The sequence below is a fragment of the Alligator mississippiensis genome, chromosome 5 (assembly GCF_030867095.1).
Source record: "Alligator mississippiensis isolate rAllMis1 chromosome 5, rAllMis1, whole genome shotgun sequence".
In the NCBI taxonomy this organism is placed as follows: Eukaryota; Metazoa; Chordata; order Crocodylia; family Alligatoridae; genus Alligator; species Alligator mississippiensis.
Window position 1 is genome coordinate 23,869,446 of NC_081828.1, and position 27,778 is coordinate 23,897,223.

Sequence of the window (27,778 nt, forward strand, 5' to 3'; positions counted from 1 at the left end):
AGAATATATTAGTTCATGTCACAAAATGTTACTAACAAGATATGAAAAGTGGCTGGAATTGCAAGAAACCATACAGGCATTGAAACATGTCTAACATATTCAGAAACACCCTTCAATTTTTCCATAGAAGTTTCAGCCTGTTTTGCTTGTTAGGCTGTGCCGTGGCCAGCTGATCATTTGTAGACATGATGCTGTACCATATTCATTTATAACTATAAACTTCAATTGAAATATTTCCTCTATGGAAAAAGGCAAAGTGCATACATTTATTTGTGTAGTAAATGCGGTAAAGTTCTGTTTTTGTGAGTCATAAATTACGTCCTGGTATCGAGAATTCTGTTCCATGCCACTGAGAGGGAGAAGCCTAGATTTGTCAGCATATTGTGTTGTTCAAATCCATATTTGGACAAAACGGCTTAGCTGTATCTAGAACTATTTCAAGTATGTTTTTCTTAAAGTGAAAGGACATTACAATGTGTACATTTGTTACATTTTTTAAAATCTGGAATAGTTACAGTTTTTGGAGCTGTACCCGTTTTGGCATGCAATACCCTGTGCATCTAAGTTGAATAAGCCTTTCTAATGCTAAATTGTGAAAAATACATAAGAGGCTTAGTAATTCAAATACAATTTGGCACCACAGCAAAATGTGGCAGAAATTGGCAAAGAAAATATATGTTTTAATTTTTTTAAATTCAAAATGACAAGTACTATGAACTGATATAAGCCAGTTATTCACAACAGGAAACATGTTATGGTTTTTAACTTTTATTTCCCACCCATGAAACTGAGAAATGGAAATACAAAACTTCAAATATAATATCTCAGAGTATGGACTGATACAATATTTGAAGTGCTTCAGCTGCAGACTCTGCCATGTCCTCTGTCTGGAGAACTTCAAACTCACTTCAGGGGACCAGGGGTTGCAGAGTGGAGCATCAGGTCACAGGAGCCCCCAGGATAGTAGAGGGTACAGAGTACAGCCACAGTTTTCAAAAGCTCCAAGGGGCTGGGGGTTCAGAGCAAAGCCCCAGATTTCAGCAAACCTGGGAGACCAGGGCCTGCAGTGGTAACTAAGAGCAAGCAGAGTCAGTTGTTAGTGGATCTCTCCTGCGCACTCCACCTTTATTCTCCTGGAGCGCTCTCCTGCTGCTAGAACCAGGAAAAACTTGTGCGGGGAGAGGAGGCTGCAGTTCTGGTCCCCCTCCCCGCCCATAGGGACAGGGGAGCGCAGAGCACTGTGAGATGCTGGAGGACCAAGCCCTCCCATGTTGTCCTCCATAGAGAGTGCACACTTTTTTAAATAGTATTGTTTACTTCATGGTTATTTTTGTAGCACTTCCACCATTTTTTTAAAACTCCAAAGGCATTTGAAGAGCTCTAAGTGTTACATCTGTCAACATTCTTATATATTATTTGTTTTCAAATGGAAAATCAGTTCTTATGTAGAAATTACTTAAAAATGTATTTTTATATTTAGGCAGTAGCTTCAAGCTGTTGGTCAGTATTGAAGCAAAAACGTCAGCAAATGAACGTAAGTTTTCTTGCAGACTAATCAAAATCCTGCTTTATTTTGTAATTCAGATATTCTCACTATTTTTCAGTGGTCAGCTTCTGGGCTGTTGTGTTTTGTAACAATGTATAATTAAATTGCAACTCCCCTGATCCTATAGACACTTGTGTTTATTTGTGAATAGACTATAACCATGTTAATTAATATAGGCTCATACAAGTTAAAAGCAACTTATTCAAGTACTTATACATGTGCTTAGGTGTTTGTAAAACTGGGGATTTAAGACATGCTTACAAGAAGGCAGAGAATTTCAGTATAGGATACAGAACTGAAAGGCAACATACCTGGTTCTTGTCTTCTCCAGGCACTTGTGTAGTCCAAGATACTGATTTCTCCAATTTGTCTGTAATTTAGACTTGCCATGCTGGCGCTCTCACAGATGTTACATATGTCTCATGCTATGTGTGAGTTTTCAAACACAAATTGTAATATGCCAAACATTAAAGGAATTTGTCTCTAGATAAAAATGGCCAACCCTCCACAAAAATGGAAGATCTATGACAAACTAGTTATTTCAGACAGCAACTTCTTTATCTTGCTGGGACATATTTAACATCAGGTCAAGTCTTAAACCTTCTACCATAGCACAGTGCTCTGCTCTCCTTCCCCACCTTCAACAGGGAGGGAGGAAGCAAGAGTAGCTGCCTCTCTGACATCCTGACCAGCAGTGAGCTGTCAAGGCAGCTTGCAGGCTGCCCTGTCCCCATTGCTGCCTGGAGATGGCAGGGGCTGCCTAGGCAAAAAAAAACTGGCCTTCCCTGCTGTTGGGCAGCCTGTGAACTGTGAAAGGCTTCTGGGCTGGTCATGTGTCCTTTAAAGTTCTGGGGAGGCTGGTAGCCTGGGACATGGGAATGTGGGAATGCCTGCCAGCAGCATCCTCAGACCCCAGGCTGCTGGCCCACCTGAAACCCTGCAGTCCCCTGCTCTCTCTCTTTCCTTCCATGCGGGCAACAGGCAGCCAGATCCTGATGTTTGTCACCGGGCTCGAGCTGTATGCTGCTCGCACATTTAAAGGCCTGAAAGGCAGTCGGAGCATGGCAGTGTTTGGGCTGCAGCTGCTTGTCACCTGGACTTTACTGCCATGATGGCAACAATTAATAGAGGAAGCCTGTTACTGGGACTTCCCGTGTACAGGCAGGATGAGGTGGGAGGAACGAAGGAGCATCTTCCTATCTCCCTTAGGCTAAAGAGCATGCAGTTGCGGCAACTTTGCCATGCTGCAGCCAGGGGAGTTGAATGTGTGGCTACCCATAGTCCTTTGTAGTACTACAAACTTTGCAATACCACACTGCTCCATGTATGCTGATTCCTGAAATGGAAGCAGCATAGCCACATTTAGAATGTCACTGCACTAACCATGACTACCGTTCTGATTTGGGAGGTAGTATGTGTGGAGCAATGTGTCAGGTTTGAGTGGTTAGACTGGATGATCTAATGGCCCTTTCTCATTTTTAAACATAAAACTCTATTAATAACAGTGTCACACCACAGACATTCCTTGGAAATGTTTGTATTATAAAATACCATTAAAGTTAATAATTCTTTTAAACAGTCCTTCCATGTACTTGATACAGTTGTAACAGTTTAAACAAGTAGTTTGGCTAGCTACCAGAGACCTACATAAAGCCTTAATTTGATATAGCGGAGATTTATACCAAACAGTTTAATTTTTTTCTCTGCTTCTTACATCAATAGGTACCTGATGGGTTTTTTGCACACTTCTATGCCATTTGTGAGCATATCAGCCCTGTTTTGGCATGGGGATTTCTGGGCCCGAGAAACTCTCTATATGATTTATGCTGCTTCTTTAAGGTATACAATTGTTTTGCAATCATTTATCAAACATAAGAAAACCACCCATCAGATTAGCAGGTGGGAGGTTCTTACTTAAAGGGACACCACTGAGATAAAATAGTATTTTTTTTAAATTGCAATTTGGGATAAAAATAGGCCAAATGTTTATGCTAATGATTTTCAGCAGAATTTTGCCATAGATTAATTTAATCTTGTATCATAAATTAAAAAGGATTGATTTGTCCCTGTACTGAAGAAACAGTCTGTACCTCTGTTGCTGAGTACACTGTAAATAAGGGGTAGGCAATTCTTTAGGTCAGAAGGGCCACTTAGGGAGTTTTGGTGAGCTGTTGCAGGCTGGGTCAGTACATTCCCCATCCTCCCCCCAGCTCGCCAAAAGTCCCTAAGTGACTCTGCCCTGGGGCCCAGCCCCACACTATCACCACCCAGCAATCCCAACCCTGTCCTAGGGTCTCCGTGGAGACAGGCCTGGTGGGGCTGCAGGCAGGCAGGGAGCAGCATCCGGGGATCAAGGCTGGGGCCAGAATTGCAGGGTGTTGACAGTGCAGGGCCAGGGCCCAGGGCAGACCTGCGATCTGCTTCCGACATGCCCCGCCCTTGAAACTGGCACCTGTCGCAGGGACATGGCTCTGCTCTGGGCCCTGGCCCCAGCCCCATGCTGTCACCACCCTGCAATCCTGGCCCCACCTGCCCATTCTGCTCCTGGATACCACTCCTTACCTGCCTGTGGCCCCTTCCATGGAGACCCTGGCCACCTGCTCCATTCGGCACCCCCAGCATTGGGTACAGGGCAGATGAGCTGGGGTACCCAGGCAGTGGGGCTGCTGCCAGCAGGGTTGCTGTGGCAGTCAGCTGCTGTACTGCCCCAGCCCCACAGCATGCCCAGGGACAGTGGAACCAGCTGTATGTATGATGGTGCCCCCCCTGTGCCTACTTTAATTTGTTAAGTAGGTTTTGAGCCAAGAATTTTTGTATAAGGTTTATTTTTAACGCTTTTCTAAATAGTAAGAGAATTAATAAGTGAATGTCTCTAGGTATTACTAGAAATTACTTTCTGAAAAAAATTGTTAGAGCATTTTATATGTGATTGGGAAAGATTATGTATAAGGAAGGAAAAATGTGTGTAACATTGTATGATTGATTTTTAACATATAGATATGTTGTTAATAAAAGTAAATGCCCATTTTTAATGTTTTTTGTTCACTAGGATCAAGTACTTTTCTTCCTCAAAGACATTTTTGACTTTGAAAAAGTGAGGTATTCAACTATGGAAAGTTTAGCTGAAGATCTTATGCAATTACTAATCCGACGCACTGAACTTTTAATGGCCTACCTTGGAGCGGATTCACTGAGACATGTCAGTGGTTGTATCAGTGGTCATGGGCATGTCGTGGCCACTGGGCTTTTGGAAGCAAAAGTACAATAAGCTTAAAGATGACCACACACAATCACATGCACCTTGATTTTCCCCTCACCCAGGGCTATCATTACTGTTATTGAGCAAGCATCTGAAATTTTCCATGTCACTAAATATAGAATGGACTCAGGGAGGTTTAAAAGAAAAACATCTAGGGAAGGAACTGGTAAGCATATTACTGTACATATTAAATAAAAAAAAATACAGCTCAGCTGTCACTGTATTTACATGTAATGTATCCCAAAGCTTTTTTTCTGCAATACTTGGATAAAATTTATGAATACTGTGCGTTTGCCACAGATTATTTCTGAGTGAAGCTAATGTATGGTAAGTGGAGTTGTCTCATTGTATGAAACTGTCAGAACAAAGTCTTAAAAGCTCTACCATGTGTGTTTCTACCTAGAAAGTGTTTCAGACAAGGTATACACCATCTTCAATTTATGTGACAGATGCAATAAAATAATTATACATGCAGTGACATGTTTAACTTTCCCTGAATTGCATTTGTGCGGGTGTAGGTTGTCATTTTATACTGAAGCATAATGGAGTGATGCAGTAAATGCAGTCACCATTTGGGCAGTAATGACTTCCAATATGCATTGTTCATGCAACTTTTCATCATGTAATTTAAGTGAAAAATGTAAATGCAGATTGACGTTGTCTTAATGGATGTAAAGAAATCATCACTGAGATTTACATTTGAAATCACTATTGTGAGATCACTATTTACTGTATCTAAAAGAAATGACACTTTAATGGATCAATACATTGGTTTAAAAATCATCCTTCTAGAGCTCATAAAACTTTATATCAGGGGTGTCAAAGATGCAGCCTGTGAACTGGATCTGGTCTGCAGAGCCCTATAATCTGGCCCCTGGTGCTTCCCCTGGGTCCTGGATTGGACCAGCATACTGCTGTGGTGCACACTGGACCAGCCCCCCATGCTGCTTGGGAAGCATGGGGCTGGGCTGGTGCACATTGTGGGTGATGCATGGAGCCAGTCCAGAGTGCATGTTGCTGCACTCTGGTCTGGTCCAGAGTATATGCTGCTACTGCGCTCAGGGCAGGTCCAGGTCACAGGCTTCTGGCTACACTTCAGGCTGGTTTGGGTCACAAATTGCTGTTGAACTCCAGGCTAATCTGTATCACAGGCTGCCTGCGGCACTGTACCCAACCTTCCCCATGTGCTGAATCCAGTATGCAGGGCCAGTCTTCAGGATGGATCCAGCCAAAGTACCCACCCAGGGCTACTTATCCAGCCCACAAGGCCTAATGAGTTTGACACCCCTGCTTTATATGATAGTTTTTGGATAATTATTGTCATTCTTGGTTTAAATGTAGTATTTTAACTAAGGATAGATGATCAAACCTATTAATCATGAACCAGTATTGAAAAACATGTTGCTTTATGTTTAAAATCTTTCTCTATCTCCACTTACCCCCAAAAAAACAATAAATATTTGACCTTTGGCATATGACTTACTGTCTACATATGCATACAAAACTGATGCTCGAAACTTTTAGTTGTTGTTTTGAATCTTCAGATATAGTTTTGGAGGCAAAATATGTTTCCTGGATATTTCAGAACATCTTTTGCATAGAACTTTAAAGGAATTAGTGATAATCCAACATCTGAAGATCACAGAGCCTAGAATAAATTTATCTTTTGAAATAGCTTTCTAAATTTCTTAAGTCCTAGGTTCTGACATTTAAAGCTTCAAGGCTGAAAATGTGGCAGGTGTAATATTCCACGGTGAGCAGAGCTTAGTACAATTATTTCAGCAAATCTATTACTTTACAAAAATGCAGCTTCAAAGCAGCCAGTACTATTCAGATTCAGGTCAATTTGGCAAAGCGGTTTTGTCCAAGAAAAAAAAATTAAAATAATTAAAATGTCTAATCAAACCATTTGGACACTTCCAAAAGGAAATACATGCTTATTTTTTTGTTAGATTGAAAGAGGAACTTGGAAGGCATTCACTAAGTTAGGGATGATGTAATGGTGGCGATGATAGTCTTCTAGCCCAACAATTAGGAGACTAGGAGACTCAGATTCAAAGCTCCTCCCTGCCTCATTCAGGATTTACTGGGATGGGTCACCCTCAAGTTACACTCACCTCCTGATAATAAATCTGTGTCATTTGGTGTTAATAGTTATTCATTGAAGCAAAGACTGTAACCTGTTATTTCTGAGGTGAGTGGTTTAAACCTGCCTCCTAGTCATTTTGTCTAGCCCAATGAATATTTAAGTATTTAATGAAAAGTTGAACAGCCTTACCAGGAAAGACCTGGAATACCCTGGAATCTAGAGATTAGGACGAGCTCTTGGGAAGTGATTACCTCTGTTCCAACCCCTTCTCCAAATCAAGCAGAAAGGGAATTGGAATCTAGGTCTCCATCATGAAAGTGTGCCCTGGACACTGTACTGTAAGGTAAACATGCAGCACCATAATTTTGTTAACAACACTTAGAATTACCTTGTGAATTAAAGCCTTCAATTTCCAGGTTTCCCTCTGCTTATTTAAAATCAGGTACAAACACCTCAGAATGAAATATAACATTTGATCCTAAATTAATTTTCAACTTGCCAAAAAAATATTGTGCTTGGTTAAATAAATATTGTGCTTGGTTAAAAACAATTTTTCAATGTTTCAGAACAGTCAAGGAAGCAAAAACATCATTTGTTTGCCCAGCTCTTATCATAACTTAAAAAGTAAAAGTATGAAAAGTGAACTTGAAACCTTGTTTAATATATTGTTTTAGTCAATTGAATATATTAAAATGTCCCTATCTGATTGTTTATGGGGCAATAAGTTAAATATGCTTCCATTAAAAAAAAAATTACAAACAGTGTGTAGCATCTTAACTTTATGGCACCAACATCTGAGATTTAATGAGCCCTACTTATTACCATAACCTAGAATTAGGGAAGTTCTAACTTAATATTAACCTCTGATTTCTCTTTCCTCTTTTATTTGAAATTTTCCTTACACGACCATATTTTGTGACCCTTGTTTTCAAACTTTTATGTCGGTAATATAACAGCTACTGCCTTTGTTTTGTTGTAAAACTATAAATCAGTTTCAGATATTTCTCATAACGTGATATAGTCACTAATCTTGCCTTTCCATCACCACCAAATTCTTCACTTAAATTTTTGCAGGAAGGATTTCTGATCATGTAACTTCTGATACAAATTTCAAACACTTACGGAGAGGAGGGGGATGATGCAATTATTCTGGGCTGTAATATTTTTCCTTCCTAGTTCTAGTTCTTGTTAAGCTGGATGACAGGAGAATTAAACTCTTCCTAACCCAGGCATTCATTTTATTTTAGTTGGCTGGAGGAAGGTACATAAACATATCTATTGCTAACCAAACATACATCTGAAGTGCTTCAAATGCTTGCTACCTTGGGAAGCAGAAATGCTGAAGTTGTACTATAGCATTTGTGCTTGGACTACTACTGTACTTGATATGAATGGTTTATTTGCTCCATAATTGGATATAAGAAATTAATTTATGACTTGTTCTACATAATGTTCTATATTTTAATTCTTTAAACAGTTTGAATGCAACTTTCTATGATAATAATGGCAAGTTAAGTTCAAAAGGCATCTTATTCTGCCCTAATGTACTACTAGGTCAGTCAGAAACACTGGAAGATACAAGGATTTAAATGTAAACATTTATTAGTTATCATTTAGTTGTAATAATAATATCACTTAATGATTACCTCACTGTTGTAGGTTTCAGTTTTTGTGTCTTTCAGACTAAACATGTATCAACTCAAGTTGGCTAATTGTAAGCATATTTGTGAACTTTATATTGCCTAAATGAACTGCAGTTGTATGTATCAAATAAAGTAATTCAAATAAATTATTGTGGAAGAAAAATAATTTTAAATTACTTTGAGTTGTACAGTGCACTTATTTAATAAACCAACATTTTTTTTTATTTGCACAACCATCTCATTGTATTCAGTGTTAAATAATTAGAAATTTCAGGTTAGATGACTTATGGTGAATAAGTTCAAATATAACAAATGCCATACATGTAACTTGGGGGTAACTTTTATTTTGAAAAAATGGCTTTTACTTCTACTTTTCTATTAGAGTCATACACAATACCTTCTTCTGGTGCTGTGGACCTGGAGAGAGAAGTAACATTCACCATTCTTCTGCATTCCCATATAAAGACTTTTAACAACTTAACCATAGTTGGGTAAGCCTGATTCTTCCCTAACATGCCCAAACTTGAATTGTGTTCCCTCTTGTTCCTACTAATTTAATGCAAACACATTTTATTTGCAGCCAATATCAATCCAAATTAATCTGGTAGGTATACAAGTATGTTTTGAATATAGTCATTAAAAAAAGAGGAAGTGGAAGCTGCTTGGAATGTCCTCTGGTTTAAATTGATTTTATGGACCTGCTTGTTTAAGTCTTGACTTGTTAAACAATGCACAATTTTCAGTATGGTGTAGGCAAACAACAAATCAGTATTTCTAGTCCTGAAGTTGAAACACTGTTACTCCTTTTTCAACCAAAAACTAGCAAGTACTACTCTAGGCCAGGGATGTCAAACATATGGCCCACAGGCAAGATATGCCCCACAAGATGAATTTAAGTAGTCTGACTAACATAGGCAGTGATTAGGCTGTTGACATATAAAGTGTCTCATGTACTTTCAAGAAGTGCAAAACTCTAGAACTCTTGGTTCGGAGATGATACTTGTTATTAGACCAACTAAGAAATTGCAAAAAAAATCTTTGCAAGTTTTCACGGGCACACGCCCTTCAGGCTGAGGACAAAAAATTCCCCTGTGCAAAATAAAGTTTATTTTCTGTCTAAAAGGATTTTTACAGTCTTGGATTTGTCCTCAGTCTGAAGAAGGGTGCATATGCTGGAAAGCTTGCAAAGAAAGATTTTTTTTTATTTTTTTTTGTGATTTCTTAGTTGGTCTAATAACAAGTAGCATTTCTGAACCAAGAATTCTAGAGTTTTGCATTTCTTTTTGTCTCAGACCAATACCACTACCAAATACACCCCTGAATCACGTACTTTCATGTCTTTGTATAATAGGCTATTGTCTCTTTTATGAGCCTCTAAGGTCCTTAAGACAGTTTTTGGTGGGTTTTTTCAGTTCCTACAAGAGTTCCAATTTATGAGTGGGGATCTTAGGTGCTATATTAATATAAGTGATATTGGGCAAAATGTAAAGATTTGTTTTTTAAAAAAGGGTTTTAGCCTTCAAGGCTGCTGACAGCCTTCTGAATGTGTGGCATGTAATATACTGTCATGAAGCCTGCCTCAATCTCAAAAGGGGAATGTTTCTATTTTCTGTTCATTTCAACTTTAAGGCTAATAATGACACGTCGTAGGAGATGGAGGTGGGGTGGAGGAGTGTAATCCTAAAGAGAAAATTCAAAATTGCTGCAGGATAGAAAATGCAAAAAAGGGGGTGGGGGGAGGAACAGAAGCTGTACAAAGGGAAGAAGAAAGGAAAGAAAGATCAGAAATAAAGGCAGGCATATTTTCCCAATTAATATGTATTAACCAACTTCTTTTCAGACGTTGGAATGGTAGGACATGGTGTTTCTGCTCTGGTGTATCGTAGGGTGTTCTGGATATTCCTCCTTGTAGTTGTAGGTGATGATTTGAAGTGGTTGTTTGGGGGATTGTTTTGGTCAACAATTGCCTGCAAATGCAAGGGACTGGACTCAGTGGTTTAGGAAGCCCCTTCAAGTCCTAGTTTACAGATACCTTGTGTTCCCATGTTTGGTAATAGGTTATGCATTCTCCTCTGATGCAAACTTTTCCCTAATTTCAGTAGGAGATTTTCTGAGGGTGAAGGAATACAAAATCATAAAAATCTCCCAGACTGTAACTAAATATTGTATCCAGCCCTCTTCTGCGAAGGAGTTTGATATCCTCTTGCTAGGCCTTCATCTCCCACTAGTAGAGTGAAGATGCTCTCGCCCCAGTGTAAGCAAGCGTAGTTCCCAAGTTCATAACCAGCATTGCTTTAGTAACACCTCCATAAAAAAGCAGAATTTTAACAAGTTTTAACAAGTTGTAAAGATGGAAACACATCATATAAGAGTTTGTTTCAGCAGGCTATACGCTATATAGAGGTATTTTATAGACATATATAGATGTATTTTATTATCAATCTGTCTTTTCACTTTTCATAATCGAAAACTGTTGAGCTCATGCCCTATCTTGGCCCAAAGGCGCACGTGTTCGTCTTACCCGTGGGCCGGCCTTGCAGGAGGTGCAGGGGCAGAGCTCTCTCTGTGTCTCGGTTAACCCCCCCAGGCCCCTGCTTGTGAGTGTCCCTGACTGAAGGTCACGGCGGGAGGGCCGAGGGGCGCTGTCGTGCGCCAGGCGTGTACAAAGCAGACCGAGGAGCAGCCCCCTGCCCCGGGGGCCGCGCAGCCCGCACCCAGCGCGGAGGAGCGGCCGGGCCCGGGGGCGCTCCCGCAGCCTGGAGACCTGTCACTGCCTATTATTAGGCGCTTGCCAGCGAGGGGCTATAAAACCGCCGCCCGCAGACGCTCCCTCGGGCCGGGGCGCGCGGAGCCGGAGCCGGAGCCGGGGCGAGGTGAGCGCCGGGGGGCGAGGCCGGGGCTTCCCTCCCGCCTGGCCGCCCGGCCGGGGTCTTGCAGCCCCCCTGGCTCGGGGCGGGGCGGCGCGGGCCGCGCTCAGGGACTTTTATGGAAACTTGCAGCGCCCGGGCCCGGGCCAGCACCCGCGCCGACTGCCGGGGCGGGGCGGGGGCCGCCTGCAGGTAGCGACCTCGGCAGCAGCCGCGGGCTGGGCTCGGCCCGGCGCCACTCGCGCAGCGGAGCCTCCGTGCGCGCGGGCAGCCCCTCCGGCGGGAGCGCGGCGCGCGGGGCACCCCGGCTCGGGCGAGGCCGCCGCCGCCGCCGCCGCGGAAGGTGAGGGGAGCTGCCGGCGGGGTTGTGCCGTGGGGCGGAGCGGGACCTGGCGGGCGCGGCTGCCCGGGGCGGGCGGGTGAGGGGGCCCTCCTAGAAGAACAGGAAACTCCAGGTAGGAGTTTTAATTCATTGAGCCCAGGATGGGTTTTGTTGGCTTGTTCTACTTTTAATTCAAGCACGTGTCCCTGCTTCTAGCTGCTGGTAACAGCTGCCCAAGAAACATTATGAATGGGACGAAAATGATTTAGGCGACTGAGGTGTTTGCTGGCAGGGCAGGGCAGGGCAGGTCACGACAGGAGAGCGGACACCCACCGCGCTGCGCCCGTGTGAAAACCTTTTCCGAACCTGCGCTTGTGAAGAGGACGGGGTCGGGCAGAGGGGGTCAGCTCCTCGCTCTGTTCTCCGCTGCAGGCTGCTATTAATAGTTTCTAAGTGGTAACCTTTGATATTGGATAGATGATTTATTTTAAATGAAAATCTCGCTTTTGGCCCTTTGGCTTTGAACAGTAATCCAGTAGCAGACCGTGTACGAGGGGTTTGTACCACGCGCTAATTTCTGGCATGTTCATTGTCACCGTGCATTTGCATATTTATTTTACTTCAAGTTGAATGTTGTGTTTCAGGGAGCCTGTTTCCAGACAGAGTTTGTGCTGGCATTTCATTTAGTGCAGAGGAAAAAAATCTTACTCATTGAATGTGAGAAATAATTTGGAGAAAAGGATAAATCCTTTGGATTTTTAATCTTTGCGATTTGCAAAATATTGGCCTGTTCTAGTTTGTGGCCTAATATTTGCAAAATATTGGCAAAACTTCTAGTTCCACTTAGGAAAATGTAGCTATGGGAGAAAATCAGAGGAGCTGATAATCAGAAATAAAGATTACAAGTCAAGAATTCAAAGGCAGGAGGTCCTGAGTGCTTGCGTTTTTGTACCTACAGCTGTGCTTTGTAAAGTAACTTAAAAGAAAGTATGGATTTGATCCCTATATAAATCACAGAGTACTTGGTGTATGGATCAAAATAGAGAGAAAACTACATCAAATCCATACTTTCTTTTAAGTCACTTTATAAAAGAGAGTTGTGGGTACAAAAATTGAAAGGCAGGAGGTGCTGAGTGCTTGCATTTTTTCTTGACTTCCCCCTAATCCAAATATATTTCCAGGTTACATACTGCAGACAGTTATGGTCAGAAGAGGATATAGCATATCACATGACACTTTCCACACATGAATATCAAGGTGGTGTTGCTAATAAAGTGGCCGTCGTCTTAACCAGTTTATTAACTTTTGGAACAATCTGTACTCTGGAAGTATACACCGAGAGAGAACTGTGTGTTAAGACTGTTTTGAATAATATCTGCCTAAGAAATATTTTCTCTAGTAGCAGTTTTTGGAAGACTTTGTAAAGGGGGATTTACGTTCTTAAATGGAAGAAAGCAGACACACTGGTCTACACAGTATTGCAACACTCAGCTTTGAAGCTGTCAAGAGATGGTGCCATTTTCCAGCTGTTCTAACATCTGAAGCAAGCTGGAACCTATGTGGGAAAAAAAACTAGGTCAGACAATCTGACAATGAGGTGACGATGGCATGCAGAGGAAAGCATTTCAGGAAGTAGTAGGAGCTATGACCTCATGTTGTGTTGAGGAGTAAGTCCACTGTCAGTGCGATCAAGGTGTTATGAAGTTGCTGATTTCTGTTGGCACCAACACTGCTCCTGAACAATCCAACAGAAATAATAGCCAGAAATGCTCTTCATCTTCATACAGCTGGGACACTTTATCCTTTCCTTTCAGATGAAGACATAACCAACGTGCCCTATGTAGTTATCACTTCTGGGCTGATACAGTGTATTCTATTTGGAGTTGACCATAAGGTTTATATTGAAGTTGCAGGAATGAAGTATTCCACATTTCAGTAAGGACAGACAGATCCCTGGTCTCTCCGGTTCTGCATTACAGGGTTGCAACCTTTATCTTAACAAGTCTTAGCTGGCAAGAGTCAAGGTACCTCTTAGGTCACATCTGCTTCTCTCTATTCTGTTCCAGCAGCTGAAATAGTGTAGGAAGTTGTGGTTTAGTACTGCTTTTTCACTTAAAGAGACATTGGTTTGTATTTTGATATCACCCTAAGTTAAGATTGGCCAGTGTTTTGGTACATGAAGTCTTGGCAGAATTAGTCCAAGGGGACCGTCAACAAGTAAGACAACATCAGCCCTATCTCACCTCACTGTTTCTCCTGCACTGTGGCCTTTAGGATTGATCCCATGAGAAAGGCAGATGATGTGTGAGAAGAGGCTACTTTTTCATGCAGAAGATGTTATCTTAGTTTTGGACACAGCGCTAAAACAATACAGTAATGTCCTTGTTAAGAATCTCTTAATATAGATTATTATTATAGAGTATCTTCAAAATAATCTAAGTCACCATTATAATAGCTGCCAAGTTTATTTTACTACAGTATAAAGACTTTGGCTATAATGTAGAACTACGTACACATTTACCTTTGAGCTAGAGATAGCAATATCTATCAATCTGTCACTAGCTCAGTCATTTCATGTAAATTTGGGGGAGGAACAGTTTCTCTCATGATCTGAAAATAGCAAAAATGTGAGACAACTTTTTAATGACTAAATGCAGTATATGGATTAGTGGGCAGATGCTCAGCTGGTGTAAATTGCTATAGCTCCTGTGATCTCCCCTCATTAGCCTTAGTTGAGCCAGGACAATTTGCACTAGGTGAAGTTGTACCCAAGCCCCGCAGTCCTTTCATTAGTTTCAAACTAGGCATTCATCTTTTATTTTACAAGCTGCAGTTCAATAAAGTTATGATCTGAACATAAGCAGAACTCAAGTGATGATCAGTGAGCAGGATGGGATACTGTTCCTTTCCTTTGTCTTCCCCTCAGCTTTATTAAACTCTGCTTTTATTTAATTCTTTTAGCATGGGGAGCTGGCTTTTCCTCCCCTCAGAACCTTGGCCACAAGTAATAAGTTTCCAAGTCTCAAAATATGGTTTCCTAATAGAAAGGAATCTTCTCTGCAAGTTGATCACAAAAAGGAGACAGATGGTAAACATAACATAGCCTATGCTGTAAAAGGCTTATTTATAACTCACAGTTGCCAGTAAGACAGTAGGGGGGCCTACTGAAAAGAGGAATTACTGAGGAACTGGCTAGTTCTTATCCTAGTTTTCTCTTCCATTGTCTGTAAAAGTAGTGTTCTATTTAGAGGTACAGTGAAAATGGACTAGATCCCTACCTAGGCATCTTCCATTTTTAGCAGATATAGAGACATTCACTAATCTATCGATAAATAGAGGTTTCCATGCTTTCAAACAAATACAAGCAGAGCACACAAATTTAGAAATAAGGACAGTTACTTATGTATTAGATTTGTATGCTGCCTTCCCAACAAGTAGCAACTTGCAGTAAATGTTAGTGGAAGGTTGGGGGGGCGGGGGCCATAGACTTATGAAAGCAGGTAGAGTATTAAAAGTAAGATATAAACATAAAAACTTCCCAAACAATATCCAGAAATTTAGCCTTGCTCCCCAAGTGTGATATTCAGTTTTAACATAATTGCTCTGGATTTTCATGCTACCTTAATCTGCCTGGGATTTCTATCGATGACAGAGAAAGTATTTTGAAAAGATATAGCATGATTTAATAAAAGCTCTGAATATATGGGAATACACTACATTTAAAATAGGCAGATTTTAGGACTTAAGAGTTGGTACAAAATAAATCATTGATGTTTCCTTGATAGCTTTTCTACATTTATATAATTATGAATACTAATGAGTTTGTGCTGAGTGAAAGAAAAGCTGAAAAAGTAATGTCTTTCCCTGCTAGGATTACATCACATTTAGGTTAACACTTTTCTATTTAGAACAAATGAGATAAGCAAGTTATGTTTGGAAACAGTCAACCTGATTTCTTTTCAACAACCCTACTCAGTGACTCAGATATTCTCACAAAACAACTAATCCAATAGCATTGCCTAATCTACTACCCAATTTTCCATGCGTTTTGTAATACTGATACAGCAACAGAGCTGAAATGTTCATTTTAGTCTTCTGAGAAATCATTTTCTCCATGATGTCCAACCAGTCTATTCTAAATTATGGTGTTTGTTCTGCTATTCAGTTCCTGAGGAAGAACTAGACCTGTAAATCTCAGGATGGAAATTTGGCTCCCCTTCCTGAGAGGTGGAACAGTCCAGGGAGTGTGATTAACAACAGTATTAGATTAAAATTTTCCGAGATATTGTTTTACATTACTCAAGGACTGGAACATGAAATAACTTTATAGATGAATGTCATGTAGGCAAGTGATGGGTTGCTGTGACTGGAGAGTCCAAGAAGAAAAATCATCAATGGAGTTTCTCTCCATCATACCTTTGGTCACTATTCTAATGATGAGTGTTCTACAGAAAGAAATTTCCAGTGGGAGGGAGGGGTCCTACCATGAGGTATCAAGTAACTGTGGAGTGGAACAGTAACTGTGACTTCAGGAAAACAAATTTCACTTGAAAAACTAAGAACACATAAAAATAACAACTTAGCTTCCAGTTATAGAGGAAAACCTACAGGCTTCTGGCTTCGTTTTTGTTGCAGAACTCTCCCTGGTAAATTTTCTTTTTTCAAATGTGGGATACACAACTGTAAGACATTTAGAATTAGTAATAGTTTCTGTGCGAAGCGGATCAGTGAAGGCATTAATAGCAAGATGTGATTTTTATTAAAGAAGCACTCGTCACATTTTTTTGATAAATTACCCTTTGATCATGCTATTTTTCTAACTATTACTAGTATTTTGGGGAATGCTGTAACATGTTTTAGTAGAACATTTTTATCCCTATCTGGAGTCCTCAGAACTTCTTGGTTTAGTTCTCAGTCTTCTAGAGAGATTGTGTGGATTCTCTCCAATCTTTTTTTCATTAAGTATTGCTGATATGGTAGGAGATTCCAGCAGCATTGGATGAAGTCACTCAAATAAATTCTCTTCCTTTTTTGTGAAAGATTATAATTAGTAGTATCAGACAATTGCTCGTCACTTATAAGGCGGGCTGTTGGGCAGCATTGTTCTTTTCTACCATTCCTGTTCGAGGAAGATATATCATTAGGGTAGCCTTATTTCCCGATTATCAAAACAGAACCACCTCTGGTATCCCACAGCCCTCTGTTCCTTCCTCCCTGCCTCCTCCTGTAAACTCAGCTGTCTCCAAGCCCTAGTCTCAGTTCAGCATGCCAAGAAGTTGGTGGGGAGTGGATAGTCCTGGTAAAAACTAGCCATATGGTCACCCTGTGTATCATTAGTAGGAATAGGAGTTAGAGGGCATATATGGACTGAAGCATATATAACATGAAACAGCACTGGTTTATATCTTTGTATCTTTTGAAATAGATGGTGGAAGCAGAATGATTTTCCTAGTGTCAAAAAATAATTTCAGAATGGATTAGAGCCAGTTGGCTGTCATACCATATTACGGGTAAAGAGATGCTTAGGATAGAGGAATACAACCAGCAAAAATGGCAAACAAATCAGCATTGCAGATTCCAAAATATACCACTCTCTCACAGGCTCTGAACATGTTGGAGCTGCACCTGCTGCTGGATGCTCAGGTAGCAGTAATTGCCAAGAGGGTTTTCCCATCATTTGTGCCTGGTAAAGGAAACTTCAGCTGTTCCCTTTTGAGGGTGGGCCGTACCATAGTCTGTTATGTCTTTATCAGTGTGAAGCTGAAGTGCAGCTATTTACAACTGCTAGAACCTCATGACAGTTTTAGGTTTGAACATATATATAGCCCATAGTACTTAAATGTATTTTTTTTAAATGTAGGTTGAATAGTTGTACCAGTTTGTGAAGTTACTTATAGAGTTTCTCTTCAGTATGTACAGTACAGCTGATTTTGTTTTTTTATTATTTACATAAAATGCAATGCTGAAGGATGCTGGAATCAGGCATTTACAGGAGCCTAGAGTCCACACAAATGCTTGAAAATAGCATCGGAGTTCCTAGACACAATATTTCAGCATGTTATCACCAATTTGAAGACAGCCCAAATGGGAACCCAGTTTGAGCGAGTACTGTGTTTTTATACAACAGTTTACATAACTTTGCCAAACTTGACCTTCTAGTTTTTTTACTATTCCACAAGTAGGATGTTGTCACTAAACTTATCAACTTTACTTTGGAAGAGATGATTACAAAAACAAAAGCCAAAGGTATTTTAAGTTTGGTTAATTCTGGGTTTTGTCAGAAGATAGTTACAGGCAGTCCTCGACTTACAACGTTGTGAGTTACAACATTTCGCACCTACAACGCATATAAATTGACACCCTGTTTCAACTTTCTGACATCAGTTTTGACTTTACAACGCTTGATCTGACATGATGCCATGCCAGTGAATAAGTTTGCTGCATTGCCCATCTCCCTGGAGAACATCTGTCCAAACTTCCTTGGACACTTCCTTAAAGAAAGCAGACAAGACTCCAGAAAAACCTGCAGCCAAGACTCCTGAGAAGACTCCAGCCAAGAACCCTTCAAAAAGTCCAACCAAAAGCCTTTCAAAAAGTCCAGCACCTCAAAGAAGTCTTTCCAAATCAATATGGTTGCTATTTATAGATTCATAGATGTAGGGTCGGAAGGGACCTAAGTAGATCATCAAGTCTGACCGCCTGCCCTGGGCAGGAGAGAATACTGGGCTCATATGATCCCAGCTAGGTAATTATCAAGCCTCCTCTTAAAGATCTCCAGGGTAGGAGCCAGCACCACTTCCCTTGGAAGTTGGTTCCAGATCCTAGCTGCCCTGACTGTGAAATAGTGCCTTCTAATGTCCAGCCTGAACCTACTTTCAAACAACTTACGACCATTATTCCTTGTTACTCTGGGAGGTGCTTGGGGGAACAGGTTCTCTCCCATTCCCCGCTGATCCCCCCTGGTAAGTTTATAGATGGCCACCAGGTCTCCACTCAGCCTTCTCTTGTGAAGGTTGAACAGGTTCAGGTCCTGTAGCCTCTCCTCATAAGGCCTGCCCTGCTGCCCCCCAATCATGTGAATGGCCCTCCTCTGGACCCTCTCAATGCTGTTCACATCCCTCCTGAAGTGTGGCGCCCAGAACTGGATGCAGTACTCCAACTGCAGCCTGACCAGTGTCGCATAGAGGGGGAGGATCACCTCCTTGGACCTGCTTGTGATGCACCTGTGGATGCATGACAAGGTGTGGTTGGCCTTCCTGAACACGTCCTCACATTGGTGGCCTATGTTCATTTTGGAATTGATAATGACTCCGAGATCTTGTTCTTCCACTGTGCTTTCAAGAAGGGAGCTCCCCAACCTATAGGTATGCTGCTGGTTCTTTCTGCCCAAGTGCAGTACTCTGCACTTGTCAGTATTGAATCCCCTCCTATTCACATTTGCCCACCCCTGTAACCTGTCTAGATCCAGTTGTATCCTGTCCCTCCCTTCTAGTGTGCCCACCTCACCCTAAATCTTGGTGTTGTCAGCAAATTTGAACAGGGTGATTTTCACCCCTTCATCCAAGTCACTAATAAAGAAATTGAACAGTGAGGGCCCGAGGACTGAGCCCTAGGGGACTCCACTGCCCACCTCCCTCCGGGTCGAATATGACCCATCCACCACCACTCTCTGGGTGCGGCCCTTCATCCAATTTGTGACCCATCTGATTGTGTAGGCATTGACACCACAGTTGCCAACTTTTTAATGAGAACGGGGTGGGAGACAGTGTCAAAGGCCTTCCTGAAATCCAGAAAGACTACGTCCACCGCGACACCTGCATCCAATGATTTTATGACCTGATCGTAGAAGGCAACCAGGTTAGTCTGACAGGACCTGCCCCTAATGAACCCATGCTGGTTGCCCCTGAGCATCATCTCCCTGCTGACTTCACAGATGTGCTCCTGGATAATTTTCTGAAAGAGCTTCCCCAGCATCCAAGTAAGACTAATAGCCTGTAGTTGCCTGGGTCCTCCCTCCTCCCTTTTTTGAAAATGGGGACCACATTGGCCTTCTTCCAGTCATCTGGCACCTGGCCCGAGCACCAGGAGTGCTTGTAAAGCTGTGCCAGGGGCCCCTCGATAACCTCTGCCAATTCCCTCAGCACTCTGGGGTAGAAAGCGTCTGGACCTGCTGGTTTGAACACGTCCAGCCCCTCCAGAAGAGGGCTTTATATTTACAATATAAATACATTAATGTATTTTATTCATCTATAATTGATTGAGTACAAAACTCTAGGTTATTTTTGGTGCAATAGAGTATCAGGCCTTGGTTCAGGAACCAATCCCCCATTTATAACACTATTTCCTTTGTTGTAATTCAGAACTGATTTTCTCATTTTGACTTAAGATGAGGTTTTCAGGAACCAATTGTGTCATAAGTCTGAGGACCACCTGTCGCCTGTACCCAAAGACTATATAAAGTAACTGAAGTCATTAAGAATTTTTCGGCTTATAAACCATGCCATTATTTGTATTTACTTTCATACAAACTCTTATTTTTTGTTGTTATGACTCCTTTGGTCTGCAAGGTATCTGGTGGCTGTCTATAAACTTAGTAGGCGGGGCCAGCGGGGAATGGGAGAGACCTTGTTTCCCCGAGCGCCTCCTGGAGTAACACGGAATAACAGCCATAAATTGACTGAGAGTAGATTCAGGCTAGATATCAGGAGGCACTACTTCACAGTCAGGTCGGCTAGGATCTGGAACCAACTTCCAAGGGAAGTAGTGCTGGCTCCTACCTTGGGAGGAGGCTTGACCATTACCTAGCTGGGGGCATTTGAGCCCAGTTTTCTCTCCTGCCCAGGGCAGGTGTCGGATTAGAAGATCTGCAAGGTCCCTTCTGACCCTACATCTATGAATCCCTAGGCATATCAGAATTACATACCAGTCTCTCTCAGCTTTCAAAGAGTGGTGGTTAAGCCATTAGCATGACAAGGTTGCAGATGTAATGTGGAAAATATTGGTATAAAATAGTACCAGATTCCTCCAGGTACAATTTTGGCCAGTTCATTTACTGGGCATGCATACCTGCATGTTTGCCTCTTGAAATGTTTTAAAGATACTTGAAATGCCCCATAAATATTGTAAAGGTAACATTTGTTCATACCGGAAGAGATCTTGCTATTATTGGTCCAGAGGTGTGCGTTAAGTCCCACTCTAGCCTTGTGACAAGGGCTGCTCTGCATTAACCTAAATGAGCGTTTGGGCTGGGGAGTCAAATTTAGCTGGACATTGTTAGCTGCATTGATCTTTCATGGGCCATTGACTCCAGAAACTGGTATGCCTTAACCACATCAGCTCTGGGGCTGCTAGGCTTCCACGGACTTTTGATTATTTTAGCTACAGCAGCTGTAGTAGACATTTAGGATTCTAGAATAATTTTAAAATACTTGGTTTAAATGACTTTCGCTACTTCAGCAAACCACAATGACTACTATTCACAACTGATTAATAAGCACAAAGCAGAGAGCATTATAGAGCTCAAAGCTTGTTTCAGCTAACATTAGTTGTATCCGCTTTTTATAGAGTTTAAAGTAACAAAATGTATTCCTATCACTATCAGCAGTAAGAGCTGAGATGCTAACCATTTGAGTTGCTGGCCTATGATGTGAAGAGATTGAATTCTAGAAGTTTCCTCCCAAAGTCTTAATTGTTTTAAGCAGATTCAAATTGTATATGATCTGCCTTTAAATCCATTAAAAATAATTAGCAATTTATTTAGCTGGATTTTTTGCAGTTCAGTTTTTTTTAACAATGAAAATGGATTAGTTGGGTTCTCTGTTTGCATCATTTTACTAGTTGCTTTGTTTAGTATATATACTGCAGGCAAACAATTTTTATTGTACAAAGCCTTTTCCATTCACATGTTAAATTTCATAAGTATTAGTTTTAATTATTTTAAAACAAGCTTAAATATAGATCTGCCCTACCTGACAAGTGATCCTTTACAAATTATTTAAAAATGCTAAACTGTATAATTCCACTTCCCATTACAATGGTTTAATGAGAAGAGAAGAGACTTGTATCCTAGTTCTGCAAGCACAAGTAGACTTTGCACTCAGACATAATTCATTGCAAAGCATGGACTTCATTTTTTAAGTAATTACATAAAAATGCAAGAGGAGTTACATTAAGTAGTGATGGTTATTAGGAGCGTTAGCGAAAAGAAATTTGACTTCCATAGGTATTGCATATAAAGCATAAGCCTGATTCAGGCAAAAAGTATTTTCATGTGCATTCTTTACCCTTAGTTTTAGCATGAACAGCTTATTTGGTCCCAACTGAAAAGTTTTGAAGCCATGCTAGCACTTTCCTAGGAAAAAAATGTAAAGATGTTCAAGAAACATTGATGCTTGAAAACTGAGTAGATGAACCATTAATTTGGAACATGAACGTGTATGGAAGGCAGTCTTCAGAAATAACTGTGTGTACTTAAAGCAGTTGGCACATAGCGGATAGTTTTACAGAGCCTGACAACATAATTATAGACATGAACACACTTAATAGCAAAACCACTAGTTTAGAAACTTGACATGGGTTTGACTAAAATCAAACAAGGCTTATTCACTCTTATACCACAAGTAATTTGCTTAGCTTATTCATAAACAAATGGTTTGGCCTCTTGATTAGAGTATGTCACTATCTTTGGACATGCCTCTTTATAGCATTTCCTCTACACTACATTTAGCATTAGTTTGTTTTGATTGCTCCTACGATTTTTATCCCTGCTTATATCAATCAGTATGTCTTTTCATACATGAATATATCAAAATTAAAGAATGCTCAGGTGTCAGCTTCCATTTCAAAACACTAACATTTCTGTTCTGTTTTTTGTATTCTAGTAAAATACATTAAAACACTTTTAGCTGAATGGCCACAATGAATCAAGTATGTCCATATCTTCCTGTGATATTTGTCACACTAAGTATGAAAAGTTACTGTAGTCAGCATTTCCAATTTACAGGTGCATTCTGACTACCTAGAATCTCTGCAATGTGGAAGATTGGTAATGAGAGACTCTTTTCTATATGACCCTTGACTTATTCAGACCAGATCTGTTAAGTTATTTTCTTCATTACCAAACATATTCACAGCCACCCAAGTGGAATAAAGATACTGCATTGACTCCAATATAAAAGATGACCCTGAATATAGGAAAATTCCCCAATAAATAGATTCTCTATCTTGAAAATTTATAAGTTTGTTATAATTTCCAGGTATAGAATCTAAGTATTGGAGGGTTGTCTTGAATTCCATCCTTCCACTGCTACAGTAATGACAGCAGTGACTGGGGCGGAGGCCAGGTGGCCCTTTTGCCCTCTGCTGGCCATGTAAGTGTTGGCGCTGCTGCCGGGCCAGGCAGGAGAAGGAGAAAGAGAAGGAGAAGGAATTTCCATGTGCTTTGTCCCTGGGAGAGACCACGGCCTGAGCTGGAGCCCAGCCGTGCCAGGCAATAAGGGGGAGAAAAGGAAGTGGGCTGGGAGGCAGAAACTACAGAGGGGAAATGGAGGAAGCTGCTGTGGGTTTGATTCTGGCCCAAACATGGGGTCAAGGCCAGGGTCAAAGGCACAGCAGTCGCCTACCCCCTCTTCCTCCCACTCCCCCTGCTTAAAATCTCATTTTATATTTGAGTAAATATGGTAGTGTTCTTAGTCTAGCCCTAATAGATAATTGTTCATGTAGAGTCCGTGTTTGAACTCATGAGGCTTCATATAGTGCCATGGATTAGAGCCCTTTGCCCCCCTCCCCTGCAGGAGACATTTGACTCTCAGGTTGGGGGGAGGGAAAGGAGGGAAATCAAGCCTGCCTACACCCTCCTGGCCAGCAGGCAGGGACCCAAGGGTGCTGAACTGCTCCTCCCCCCAGCCCTGCCCACCCCAGCTCCAGAGATGTCGATAGAGGAGGGAGGGAAGGGAGCAGCACCCACTTCTTGGCTGTTTTGCCCAGCCTGAGCTGGAGAGGGAAGTGGAACAGAGCACCCTTGCCTTGTCCCTCCCACAGCTGCCCTGGCTGGGATATTGGGGGAAGATAGACTGGGCCCACGAGGTGAGGGGCTCTGTTCCACTCCCTCCACCTCCAGCTCAGGCCGAGCAAAACAGCTGGCAGCTGAGTGCTGCTCCTTTCCGTCCCTCCCCTACTGAGAGCCCTGCCCTTCACCCAAAAAATTAACCCTCAAGGAAATACAAATTTCCTAATGTGCTTTGCTTTAGAGTGCCTTAAGTAGCTGATTCAGCAAGGATTAATTTTTCACATGATCAGCCACTTTAAAAGCACTCTGCAGCTGTGCATGTGTGTTACGTCTGGGCTGTAGAGTGCTTTCAGGGGCCCAATCATGCAAAAAATGTCATCTATGTGAGCACCTTATTATAGCTAGTGCCATTGCTGGTAGAATATAAGAGGTTAGTAACTGAAAGGAAATAGAAATATTTTTTTCCCCTGCATATTCAATGCATTTTCAATACAGCAACCATAGAAACAGGATTTTTTTCTTCTTCTTTTTGTAAAATCATCCTTTTTTATTCTATTTCCTGAGCTGACTTAGCCTCGCTGACTCTCTTCCATAAAGAATTATGCTGGTTGCATTAGAGTTTGTCACTGAAAAAGAGATTGAATGAAAAACTGGTCTGGCATCAAACTCCAAAGGTGTCTTGATCAAGGGTTATACTGACCTCAAGGGGTAGGAAAAATCCCATGGATTAAGATTGTGCTCTTCAGAAGATCTCACCACTTCCCTTGCTGTTTTCACTTTGGGGACTTTTATATAATACTTTATTAAAATAATAAAGTTACAAGTGCTAAATAATTATGTTCTCAGTGTGAATATAGGTACAAGTGCTAAATATATTCTCAGTATGAGTGCGACAAGCACATTGATCAATGAGGAACAAAAATCATTTATTGTCAATTCCCATGAGGTAATGCATAAATTTCCAAGGAGTTTCCCAGTCAGTGCAGAATACTGAGATTGTAAATCAGAACAGCATATTAATTTCTACAATTAAGTCCTTCAACAATTAGTTTATTTTTGATAAAAACCAAGAAATTAGCATAAGAAGTATAGCATTTGCTCTTGCTCAACATGTGACCATGGAAGACAGCACTGCTGTATTATTCTGGACCCCAGAACCTGTCCTTTAAGAAGGCAGGTATTAAGGCACAGATAAAAGCTTTACAATCTTACCATGCAAGGAAAGCAGTAGGTGAGGACACTGGGTTGAGAGAACAATTATAGTTGCCCTCAGGTATGGTTTCTTTTCCATATGCATTTACTAACACCATGGCAAATTGAAAACAGGTAAAAATGTAATTTGGCATAATGTTCACGGTATCAACAAATCCATTTCTTTATATGTTGTGAATATAGTTTTGTAATTCCACTGGTTTCCTTTACCAACCATGAAACATCTTTGAATTCACTGACTAACCACCATCTCTTATTGTCTTTATGTCCATTTCTGGTTTAATCCTTGATGATCCCTTCACCCTCCTGTGCAGAGACAGGGTGCAAAAAAAGAAAAAATGCCCTCCTGCCTTGCTTCAAAAACATGATCTGCATATCCCCACTGAATCCTCCTTTACAAAGCAGAGACAGTGTACCAAATGCGATACAAACCTACCCTGCTTCTCGCCAGCTCCATGCAAATGGCTTGTGAACTCCTAAAGCCCTAGGTGGCATCCTGCATTTCCTTGGGTTCAGTTTCTCTATTTGCTGACTTCCTGATGGACTAGCAGGGTCCCCTGTGGAACTTCCTGCTGGGGAGGTGTGCAGGTTGTGTTATTCTATATGTTATGACTTGAACTAAACACTCACTAATTGGAACGAAGAGTTCTGATATTAGAGAGAGAAGGCATAATGATCTGACACTAGCAAAATGCAGCATTTTCTAGGGAACGTTTAAACTGCGGTTTACCATAAAATATATATTTCCCTCACTAAACAGGTTTCACAGCATCATAAATGAGAAGTTGTACTCTACAACTACATATTGTACTTATTATATGGGACTGAGAAAAAGGCTTAGCATTTCCCCAGCATATGCTTGTACACAAACTCAGTATAAACAATGCTCATTACATTGGAACAGCTTGGGATAAGATTTTTGCATCTCATTAAGGCTAGCGACCTTGTTCTCACAATGCCTTATGCCTCTAACAACACCCTGAAATGCGTGGAATCTAGTTAGCTCCAGGCTGCTTTAGACCCCTTGAAACTGGTTCTTAGTTATTTTAATCAATTATGCAGTTAGCTTACAATTGCTTTACAAAGAGAGCATGGAGTTGAAAAGCTGATGCATTTATGGAGTTGAAAAGCTGATTCATTTATGTAATTTAATTTTTGACTAACATGGAAATAACTATTGTTTGGTGTAGCATAAACAATTGGCAAAAGTTGGGGTCAGAGTCATGCTATATAGTTATGCATATTGAATAAGTGCATAGTTTGCTTCTAAGTAGAGAACATTGCCCTGATGTTGCATGTACTTGTGATCACTGGGGTAATAATACTTCAAATCCTGGGGAGGAGGCAGAAATCCTCCTCCTCTTGCCCATTCATTCTACTCCAGATAATTCAAGACTAACTGCTTTTCTTCCAAGCCTTCCTGACAACAAAATACATAAACGTTGCAGCAAGTTACACTGGATTTCTCTTGCCTCAGATGCTTATCTTGACTGACTCTTGCCCAGTGCTGTGAGTCTCCAGGGACCATGCAACACTTCACTTCTACAATCCCCTCCAGCCTCTCCTCTTCCTTATCAGACTTCTAGCGTGTCTCCCCCAACAGTCTCTTTCTCCTGCTCCTGCTACCCCTTGCTGTTCCTCTAACTGCTCTTCTGTCTGTCTGAAACTCACCTCACCACTCACACTGTCACCCCGGTTTTTCCTTTTCCACAAATCCTGCCTTTTCCCCACCCTCCACTCCAAGCTGCCCCTGCCTCCCATGTAGCTGTCCATGTCCTCCTAAAAGGAAAGAAGGAAACTACTATCCAAGCCAGTTAAAGCTTCAGGTCCCTCCTGCTCAACCAACACTCGAGTCAGTTTAGGTGGGGCCCAGGCAAAAATGATGCTCAGCTGGGTGCAGGCTCCTGCCTGCCAGGAGGAGGAACACAGCAATCCCTGCCAGGAAAAGGCTGCAGCCTAACAAGCCTTGTAGCTTGGGGGTAGGAAAGAGCTTGTGCTCAGCAGAGCCTCTCAAAGCAAGCTCATATTCTTATAGTCCCTTCAGTTGGAAGAGAAGGCATTGCTTCCACCCAGCTAAAAGTTGCTGGAGGAAAAATATCCCCCATTTCTCTTAATTACAAACTCATACATGCGTGGAGAACTATTTTAGAATTTTATCCCACAAGCTTTGGCAACACTGTATTAGGCCTATATCTAAAACCCACTAAAAGAAATGCCTTCTGATTGACATTAATGAACTTTGGATCAGGCTCCCAACACATTTAGTGTATTTTAAACATTGAACAAATGATCAAGAAAACAGTATTTCTGGTTCTCAGACCACATTAACAAATTTACCATACTTACTCGAATTCAAGACTGCTTTGAATTTAAGATGACCTCCAGTAATTAGATTCTATACATGGAAAATTTGTAACAATTTTCCATGTATAGAATCTATCTGAGCGTAATTTTAAAACTGCCCCTCTCCACTGCTACAGTAGTAGGGGGCAGGCTGCAGGAGGAGACAAGGGGCTGCCCCCCCTTTCCCACCGCCACTTACTGTCAGGTGTGGCTCTGGCCCTGTTCTGGCTCAGGGAATGGAGCACATGGAAGCTCTGGCCTCAACACGGCCGGGCAGGTAGTTGCAGTAACAAGAGCTCCAGCCTCACTGAAGCTACTGCCATGTAGCCGGGCCAGGGCCAGACTTCCATGTGCTCAATGCCAGAATGGGGCCAAAGATGTGACTGACAGTGAACAGCAGCGGGGAAGAGACTGAGGCAGGTAGATTGAGGGTGTGAGGGGGCAGGGGCTGCTGTGGCTCTGACTGGCCCTGACCCAGCACTTTGTACTT

The 27,778-nt window shown here is 41.6% G+C and overlaps 2 protein-coding genes across 11 annotated transcripts in view; both read left to right on the forward strand.

The window, feature by feature from the left end:
• MIGA1 (mitoguardin 1) overlaps positions 1-8,713 on the forward strand; it is a 62,882-nt gene extending 54,169 nt beyond the window's left edge. For all 3 annotated transcript variants that reach the window (XM_014593839.3, XM_006262623.4, XM_059727970.1), the window contains exons 14-16: positions 1,481-1,534; positions 3,269-3,385; positions 4,596-8,713. In XM_014593839.3, coding sequence (XP_014449325.1) covers positions 1,481-1,534; positions 3,269-3,385; positions 4,596-4,814 — 390 coding nt within the window. In that variant the 3' untranslated portion in view covers positions 4,815-8,713. The remainder of the gene's footprint in view (positions 1-1,480; positions 1,535-3,268; positions 3,386-4,595) is intronic.
• Positions 8,714-11,165: 2,452 nt separating this feature from the next.
• The window catches only part of NEXN (nexilin F-actin binding protein), a 42,574-nt gene continuing 25,961 nt past the window's right edge, over positions 11,166-27,778 (forward strand). The window contains exon 1 of one of the 8 annotated variants that reach the window (XM_059727982.1): positions 11,166-11,410. The gene's annotated coding sequence lies outside the window, so the exon portion shown is untranslated. Of the gene's footprint in view, positions 11,411-11,586; positions 11,748-27,778 lie in introns of those variants that run through there. The other 7 variants (XM_059727976.1, XM_059727975.1, XM_059727973.1 and 4 more) reach the window with 7 other exon arrangements.